Raw genomic sequence first — 10,193 nt, 5'->3', positions numbered from 1 at the left:
GTTACTGGACCATTTTGCACTAGCAAAAGAAAAGAAACATTGACTCTGAAAATAGGGAATGGTTTTTCCTGTAATACATCATGTGCACACAAAGTATCTGAAAACAAAACAGTGAAAAGGACAAAGGATTTTTTCATAGACTATAAAATTTCCTCATTGACAAATGGAGAGTATACTCAACATACGTGAAATAAAGATTTACAACATTAATCTCAAAATGTAAAATATTCTTAGAATCAATAAGTAAAAGAACATGCCAACAAAAGCAGACAAAGGACATACATGAACAGTGGGTAAAAAAAAAAAAGGAACACAAATCTCCCCATACTACCTCAGTTCTCCCTCCAAGGCGTCTTACCTGCTCCAGGTGCGTCTGACAATGGAGGTAGCGGTGGGGGAGGCGGGGGCAAGGGTCCTGAGGAGGCAGCCCCCGTCACTGGTCCCACAAAGTTACCCACTGCCACTTCTGACCCTATGGACAATGTGCCAGAAGCCACGACTGGAAGTATGGCGATGTCCCCATCCCCTTTCTTCTGAATTTTAATGGTCCCTTGTTTCTCCAGCTCATGAATCTTTTTTTCCAGGGTAGACTGTCTTTGAATGGCTTCTTCTTTTTCTTTGACCATTTTCCTTAATGTGTGAACCTGGGTATTCGCATCTTTGTAGATTTCCTGCAAAAAAATCCACGGTCAAGAGTCTGTCTTCACATGACATTCATACCTCTTACCTTCAAATTGGCAATTCGAGCACAAAGAAAACAACAACAACAAAGTAAAGAAAAAGAATATTCATATACAGGAATTCTGTGGAACTCAGCCAGAACCTATAAAGTCCCATTCATTATCATTTGTTCACTGGTAATGCACGTGATATAAGTTAGCAGTTGTTATTGTTAATGTTCTTTCCGTTAATAAATGTAGTTAACTCAATTTTCCTTGCAGGTGGAGAGGAACAGGGCAGAGATGATCCCAAAATAATTTTATAGCTGACTGTGGAATATCTTCAGAGTATTCTGGTAGTGCTACACGTTTTCCTTTCACTTATTTTAAAATTCATTTGTAACGCTACATACAATATTAGCTAACAGCAGACGAAAAGGCCTTAACTCAGATTTGGATAGAAGTCAGACTGGGATTAAAAATCTGCAAAGCACATAATGATCTCCTCATGAGTAACCAGGAGCTGACTGTGCCTCAGTGGACTTCTCTGGCCTTCACAATGCCTCTTGACCAAGCTCAGGACGGCAACTGTTGTAACATTTCCCTTTTGGTAATGGAGTTAACAAAACGGGCCAGTGCTTCCCTCCACTAATTACTTATTTCTGTCTACATTTTTAGCAAAAAAACAAAGAAGTTACAATTTTTAATTCAAAGGCTGTCCCAGTTCCTTTTAAAAGGGGCCCACGGAGGTTCCAAGTGAAAGGATTTTATGGAACTTACTTGCCGGACCTTCTACACGTGATCTCTCACCACAAACCTCCAGCAGGCAGGGAAACATTCTTCACACCCTGTCTATTATTAATAATCTAAGAGTCTGAACTTGAATTGAGTCCATATGCTACAATTGTGTCTCGACAGCATGCCAGAAAATAAATTTCCTAGAGTTAACTGTAGGACATGTCAGAATATCAAGCAACACACACAGACATGATAACCATCACATAAAATGTGCCTTTTCATTAACAGTGGTGTAAAGGCAAGCCATTTGCCCGAAAACCCTCCAGGCATTTTAGTGGTTTGATGTTTTGTACGATTCTAAGCACACGGATGGCACTCCATAAATACCTGACACATAAGGTAAAACAATGCTAACGCCAAATAAAATAGCTGCGATTATCTGATAATAAAATGGATCGGTTTTGCTTTGCTTTTATTTTTATTTTTATTTTTTTTTTTTGGTCAATGCCATTAGGTCTCGCCCGTATTGTGATTTCACCATTTCCATGGCAACCACCAAATCTGGTTTCAAGTAGAAGCAAATCAAAATAACAAAGAAATTCAAGTTCTAATAAAAATAAGTGGCATGAATTAAATCCATGCTGTGTTTTTTATTTCAAACCAAACGAGTGATCCACAGAATCAACTCAGACTCATCCAGATGGGAAAATATTGTTGCTCCCAAAACTTGTGATAAGAAGTACTGAACTCCTGGCATTTGATTGCACACATATGTGTATACAGACCATAACTATGTGTATTTTTGAGTATCACCTCTGAAAAAGCTCCAATAAATACACTGCATCAATGCATTCCGATGACATGAATGCATTATTCCATGCTCTATTAGCCTAAAGCTGGAGCACACTCCCCACAATGCCCATCTGGGCCGGCTGTCACCACCACACTTACTCGAACAACATCCAGCTCCTTGTTCCTCTGCATGAGCTGCTTTTCCAGTTCCACGATCTTGGACATGGCTTCATTCTCCGTGTCTTGCAGTTTTTCAGACAACTATAAAGTTTTGAAAGGGAATTTGGGTCACAACACAGGATCGTTCTGATCAGGTCCCTGGTTCTCAGAAAGTATAGCTCAAAGACCATTATGGGCCCATCAGAGTCCACGAGTTGTTTTCTGGAAATGTTAATATTTATAATATGGTTCTGAATATGTGTTTGTTTCTAACAGAAATTAATTTATGCATGACCCTTAATGAAACCCACACATCAGCTCCTCAGTGTTTCGACATATGCAGTGGCTCTCTCCACCTCTGCTAGGGCTAGAGATCGGTAGGTGAGGGAGGGGGAAGTCCACCTTTCTCTCCCTAAGAAAGGCCACTAGGCAAAAGCTTTTGAAAACTGTTGATCCAGAAAACCTGACTCTGTTGTTATTATAGGTAACCAGTTGAAAAACACTACTGCTTGTTTTGACCCAAACTACCTAAATGATAAAAGTCTTTTTGAAAGGGCAGTTCAAACAAACAGGTGGTGTGCTACAAAAGTGGGTTATGTAAGTCTGGTCATGCGATGCCGGCTGAGGCTTCAAGAGAAAGACAGGGTGAGCTATGCATTAAACAGTTACTGTCTGCATAAGGCTCTAGAATTGAGTAGCTTCTGATTTCTTATATTCCACCCAAAATGATCACAAGTAAAGAATATCAGGGAGACAGGGTGAGGAAGAAGAATAGAGATTTACACTGATCATGTTCAGAATAATACAAATCTATCAAGGGAAGAAACTCTCAGCCTGTAAATGCTCTTAAGCAGTTGTCAACTGGTGCAGCCTTCACTGCAGCACTTCCAAAGGGAAGGGTTTGGCAACTTGGCTTAACGACAGCTATGAAGATGCTCACAGCAGAGTGATGGGAAAGGTGAAGGACATTAAACACATGTAATGCTCATAACTAAGAAAAGGTGGAGGCAAATGTTCACAGGGAAAATAATATCCCTTCAAAAGGAGATGATTCATTTCACAATCTAGGGCATTGTCAACTGGAATTGATCAAAAGAATATAATATGGTCCTCAGAATGCTTGGGTTTTTAAGAAGCACCATTTTTCTGTTCTTTCTCGCAATACTCCAATATTACTTGAATAGATGAACAAATAGCCTCTAAAGGCCTGTAGACCCAAATTCACCTGGGTCTGTGGCAAGAAAAATCTCTCAAATAAAAACGAGCCCCTACCCTGATACAGAGCTGACATTATACTAGAGGACACTTTGCTTGAAAGAGGGACATATGCGAAAGCTGATTTCCTTGAACATGCTTACTGTTGAAATGAATCTATTTAGAACTTGAGTAACTCTAAGGCAGGAATGTGAAGACACGCATCATGAAGCCACTAGACTCTGCTGTCCACGGGCCTGTGTGGACACATTTGGTAGAATTCCTATTCAGAAGACACACTTCACCTTGGGCCAAATTCACATATTTGAGTTGCTCCTCCCTCTAGGCAATGCCAATCATTCTAACTCTCCTGTGCCTATAATTAAGGTGGCCAGGAAATCTGGACTCAGCAGAAACTGAGCACATGAGCCAAGACAAGGCACAGATTCCACTTAGTTTGAAGTTACATACCTGCCTTCTTTGAAAGAACCCAGATGGCTTCTGACAGCTCTAGCCCAAGTTGCAACTCAAGTCTATACTCCAAATCCTTCCATTTACTGTAACAAAAGCTAACATTTATTCTGCTTTGCACTCAGCTAAAACATAAGCAATTTTTCCTTTTCTGAAGATGTAGTTACATGAGAGATGTTTTCTTCCAGTTCTTCCACCCTCTCCAAGGCTGCATTCTTGGTTTCAGCATCCTCCAGCAGAGCTCCCACATCAAAGACATTGTCCAGGTAAGCCTGAATCTGTACCTGCAGCTTGTCACTCTCAGTGTGCTTCAGCTTCTAAAAAATCCAAATGCAAGACAAGATAGTGTTAGTATGTCAGTGAAAACAGAACATAATTACCCAACAGCCTACATGTTTTTGTTTGTTCCAAACAGTCTAGTCTATTCCAAAAAAGAGTATGAGATATCATCCTCCTTCAGAGAATTATGGAATAACTATCTAAGAGGGTACTATTAGATTACTTTCTTAATATCCTCTCTCAATATATACACATTTCTTCCTTAACCTTCTTGTGGATATATTCCCCATGTGTATATATTCCAATCTAAAACATTTTGATATAGGTGAAATCAGGAAAATAGAAAAACTAAAAGCAGCTTCGAGAGGGAATGACAGTCACAGGTAACATAAAATGTGAGGAGTAGCTGTGGAGGAGAGGAGACTCATAGTAGCCTCAGGCCTGGGCAGTGATAGTGGTTCTAGCTGGAGGTGAGCGTTAGGTGTGAGGTGGGGTAGCATACTGTGAGAGCATACTAGCTGTGGGGCTTATCTGAGCACAAATTGCTAGAATCCAACCTCCATGATTACTTCCCTAAGACACTGCGCCCCAACACGAGGAGCTCAGGGTGCCCCAAAGTACAGATCAGAAAACTTTCCCCGTTTTCCGCATTCCAGGGCCAGGCATTTCAGAGGAAGTCAACTAATTCTAAGGTGAAATTAGAGGTCAAATAAATCAGTGAGTCTTCCTTACAAGTAACATAAGTCATGACTTTCCCTGGGGAGCAGATGAGTGGCTAGAATTATATATGGCACATGGATAAACAGTCACCGAACAAATTAATGGCTCCTTACAAGGCTGGGCTTTTGTAAACTACGAAAGCATCAAAAGTTCTATGCTTATAATATTACTCTTCTAACCACTCTATCTATTAGGGTCCAGAAGCAACAGACCAGAAAGTTAAAGAAATACAGAATTTTGGAAAAAATCTTAAATTTTTAAAAAGAATTCTGTTCTACATAGATTCTCAGGGAAACGGATTTTATCCTAGATCTAATCTGGCATTCCACAACTAAGCTTGTTCTGAAGAGAGAGTATGTTCATTCTGAGTTAAGGAATCAGAACTGAAAAAGATTTCTGAATAAGGGCAAAGTCTGGAAAAGAAAACGGAGAAGCTTAGTGGGATTCTCCACAAGATTCACAACAAATAACAGGTGCTGATATGTTACTACCTGCCATTGTATCCTGGGCCTGAAGTATGCTCTGCACGGCGATCACAAAACAACCCAGACCACCACTAGGGAGCTATACACAGAATTTTTGTTCAAATTCTGCTACTCTCAGAGCATGTGGGGAAAGAAGACAGACAAATCTCGATCTCAAAGAAGAAAAAATCCCTTTCAGTACAATGTTCTGTCAGAATAAGTGGGCCTTTAAACAGGGAAACAACTGAAACGACTCTTTAATGGAAATCTATCATGCCTTTCCCTGAGTACAGTCTTTAGACAACATTAGGCCAGTCCATCCAAGAGCAGCCCCATTGGTCCGATAAGCAAGGCCATGAGCTCTAGAGTATCCAATTCTGTAATTCCACCTTGCAATAAACTGAGGGTGTAGTCTGTGTAATTTCTCAGCATTCCCCCTAATGAAGATGGGCAGCTGAATTTCTGTAGATGTCCAAAAGTAAGTACTTCTGTCTTTTTCATACCTGGAAATAGCCTTGAAATTGAGGTCAACGATTCTTGCCCTATTGCTAGTGGTCTTCCAAGTTCAAGTGGACCATTCTTATTGAGAATGGAAAACAAAACTGCCTAAGAGTCAAAGGACAGGGGTATGTCCTGTGCACACAGGACTACAGAGCTACTCTAGTCCATTTACGATTTTCACATCGGCTTTCTGTTTCTAAGCTGAAGATCTTCAGGGAAGTCGCTGAGCACTTCTGCAAGGGATCAAGAGAGAGAGGAACTTTTGATTCCCTTCTCCCAAGAACTAAAAGTAGAACTTCTAAAGCCACAAACATTTTAAGCAGAATGTAAAAACTACACAAGGAAGTCTCTACTTTCCATTTTCCATTATATTTTTTATGCTCTAAGCAATTATTCATTACTCTACAGCAGTCTTGATTTGACTCTCCCTGCCCGTACAGAGTCCCCAGAGAAAGCAAGAATGTGAATTGCCCAACAACCCAAAGGAAGAGTGCAATGAGATTTGACCCACACAGAGCTCAAAGGCAGAGGGAAGCTGCAGCGAGGCTATAAGAGGTCATTCAACTCTGGTACTAAAAGACTGCTGGCAGAAGACAGCCTATGGTCCCAGGAGGTCTGCAAGAATCCAGTTTCTCTGGCAGACTGCATCACTCAGATTGGTTCCTTTGAACTAACACTACAGTAAGCTGACTGCATAGAGCTTTAAGAGTTCTTTAGTCACTGTGTAAGTGTGTTTTGGAAGGTAGGCAATAAATCAAGTCTTATATTAAAGCCAAAGCTTTCAGCTATACTTACGTCCAAGTATTCATCCAGGCCTAACTTGGTAAATTCATACTGGAGGTGAACTCGGAAATTCATGTCTTCTACTGAATGGACTACAATATTAATAAATTGCATAGAGGCCACCTGAAATGAAATTGCAACAGGTTAAATGGGCTCCAAACTTGTTTTCTCAGTTTAATGATAACATATGCTTTCAATTGCATAAATCTAAGCTCACCTACCAATTTCCTTTTCCTTCATTTCACTGAGTCTTTAAAACTATTTTTTTTAATTCAAAAGTTATATAGGTATAATTAGATACCACTTCACATCCACTAGGATGGCTAATATCAAAAAGAAAGATAATAACAATGTTGACAAGGATGTGAATAAACTGAAACCCTCATCCATTGCTGGTGGGAATATAAAATAATACAGCCACTTTGAAAAGTTTGACAGTTCCCCAAAATGTTAAATACAGAGTTACCAATGAGATGGCCCAGCAATCTCATTCCTAGGTATTTACCCAAGAGAAATGAAAATATAGTCCATATAAAAACTTGTACATAAATGTTCATATTACCATTATTCATAATAATGAAAAAGAGGGAAAAAAAAGTGTCCAATTGATAGATTAAACAATGTGATTATCCATGTAATGTACTATTATGTGACCATCAAAGGGAATGAAGTGCTGCTATGTGCTGCAACATGGATGAACCTGAAACATTATGGTAAGTGAAAAAGTTGGTCACAAAGGACTACATATGATTCCATTCATATGAAATATCCAGAACAGGCAAACCTACAGAGACAGAAAGCGAGTTAGTAGTCGCCTAGAACTAGGGGTGAGAAAGATGAGATGACTGCTAATGGGTACAGGGATTCTTCTGGGGGTGACAAAATTTTCTAAATTAGGTTGCAGTGATGACTGCACAACCCTGCAAATCTACTAAAAATATGTTGACTTGTACACTTCAGATGAGTAAATTGGATAGTATGTTGACTATATCTCAGTAAAGCTATTTTTTTAAGTCTTATATAAGTATACAACACAAACTATGTAAGTTATTACAGATATAGTATTGAAAATAATGACAAAGAAAAAATTCAAATTTCCTATAATCACCCCAGAAGATATAATCACTTCTAAAATCTTACTGTGGGCCCCACCACACCAACAGAATCTTAACAGGATCTCTGATCCATCTTTCCATTTTAAACAATCAACCAGTTTCCATTCCATAGAAGCCTCAGATTTACTGCTTTCTACCCAGTAGTGCAACTATATCAGTGGCCCTGAGACTGGCCACTGAGAAAACCTGCCCCTCGTATGGTAAAAACAGTATAGAGTTCAATAGATTTGTTTTGCTTTGAACAGTGACAGTATATTTATAGTAAAAACATCTCACTGATGCTTTCCCCAAATGGTTAAACAGAGCCTCCTGCACGGAGGGAAAATGATGGTAGGACCCAGGTTTCACATTTACTCTGAAAACCATACCACTCTTCCTCACTCCCTTAAAACCGATTTCCTTCATCTTTTTAAAATTGTTTGTAATCAAGTTAGATTCTTCCTTGAGTATTTGTTATACATAGCATACCCTTCCTTGGAAGATGCATAAACTCTCGGGGTTACAAGGGACTCTTGCAATTTACTGAAAAGTTACTTCAGGTGCTATGGTTAAGTGAGCTAAAAAAGATTTGTCAGTTTTTTTTCCTTTGGTCCACAAAAAAAAAACAAAAAACAAAAAATAAAAAACAAGGTCTTGTGCTACATTAGAAGACTTTATGCTATATTTTACAAGGAATATATTGTTTGGCAGATTATGTACCTTAATTGTATTCTCAAGATAGTTTATAAAAAGCCTCATTTTCTGGAGGAAAAATATGATTGGACTCTGGCATCTTTCCATTTCTCTTCTGAAAGCAGGTCTAAATGATATGTTGAGTTTTATGATTTGCCTAAGAGGCAACTACTTGCTAGGTGACACATGAATCGAGCAAATAGTACCCATGTACTAGCAACCTCTAATTAAGGTTCCTCCATGCATGTGCATACGAATAAATGAACTGACATGAAATACGCTCTCATGTGTACACAGTGCAGGTGTTTTAAAGGGCTTAACATAATTATAATTTCAGCAGAAATTCAAATGGAAGAGAGATCCAGTAGGTATGATAAATGAATAAGGTGGGCTATGTGTAACAACAGGAAATGGTGTGGACTGTGATGAACTAAAGAAATAGGGGATACTGGGTTCCAACAGCTGATATTCTGCAAAATCAGGGGCCCGGTGTTATGAGAAATTTTTAGCTTAAGAAAATCAGAAATCTGTATTTTTATGTGCAATTTCCAAATTCTTTTATGGAAGGACATCACTGTCAGACTTACAGGCCTGCAGGCTGGCTTCAGCCTGTGAGCCTCTAGTTTGCAACCCTGGCTTAAAAAAAGAAATACGTTCCTTTGAAGGCAGAGGAAAGAAACTGGTGAGCCAGGACACGACGTCTTTACCTTTTATCACAAGTGCAAACAGCCCTGAACACTCCAAAATATCTTCAAAACAAGAATTAAAAAGCCAACATAAAGGTACGTTTCACATTTATTTTTTTTTTATCTTTTTAAAAAGCATACAAACATACATTTTATGGAACAGAAAATCTTCTCTAGAAAAGATTTCATCTTTCTCATTGATTTTGGAAGGGATGCACATCAAATTTGAGGACTCAGAAAAAAAAATTTTACATAAAAGGGTTAGAAATCTGGAAAGTTCTATTTCTTATTTTACTGTCACTGAAGCAATTCGAATGAAAACTTTGCCTGACAACCCAAGCAAAGGTTTTAGAAGACTCAGTTTGTAAGAACTGACTGAGATATCTGTTCCAGGCTAGAAGTGATCTAGGAGATTAATTCCAGGGAAGAGTGTCCTGGGTTCAGAAGCTTCCTATGTCAATGGGAATGGGTCAAAGAAAGCCTGCAGATCTGGGTACAATCAAGATTAATCTGTCTCAGGAAATTCTGTATAGTAGATTCCATCTTCAGTCCAGGATTAAGATTTAGGTATATGAATTCAGAAGTGTGCAAATTCCTTTTGCAGTTTGTACCCGAAAATGACAGCCCTGCTGCTAGACCCCTTATCACTGCATGTGATCTATTCTGCTAAGGGGATCTGCAGTATGATTATTTCCTCACAGAATTACTAGAGCAGGAAAGAGATCAAGAGGGGGGAAAAATCACTGCTATATATTAATTTGGGGGGTACATACAGTCAATTCTACAAGCCAAAGCACTTTAATATTTGAGAATGCTGTCTGGAAAAGGCCGCTGGCTAGGGTGTGCGAAAGGCAAAATGTTCAAGATCCTTGGTTTCTGCCTTAAGGATTATTATGCAGGACGACTGACAGCTCAAGGTGGCAACTGCAGGCGTTTAGCACCAGGCGTTAACTTCCTTTT

At 39.2% G+C, this 10,193-nt stretch overlaps 1 protein-coding gene across 1 annotated transcript in view; it reads right to left on the bottom strand.

Moving 5' to 3' along the window:
- Positions 1–10,193, bottom strand: part of FMNL2 (formin like 2) — a 260,260-nt gene that overhangs the window by 29,303 nt on the left and 220,764 nt on the right. The window contains 4 exon segments of the mRNA XM_025039419.1: positions 359–671; positions 2,349–2,450; positions 4,181–4,330; positions 6,773–6,883. Coding sequence (XP_024895187.1) covers positions 359–671; positions 2,349–2,450; positions 4,181–4,330; positions 6,773–6,883 — 676 coding nt within the window.

The sequence above is a fragment of the Pteropus alecto genome, unplaced genomic scaffold (assembly GCF_000325575.1).
Source record: "Pteropus alecto unplaced genomic scaffold, ASM32557v1 scaffold3, whole genome shotgun sequence".
In the NCBI taxonomy this organism is placed as follows: Eukaryota; Metazoa; Chordata; class Mammalia; order Chiroptera; family Pteropodidae; genus Pteropus; species Pteropus alecto.
This window is presented reverse-complemented; position numbering and strand designations above follow the sequence as displayed.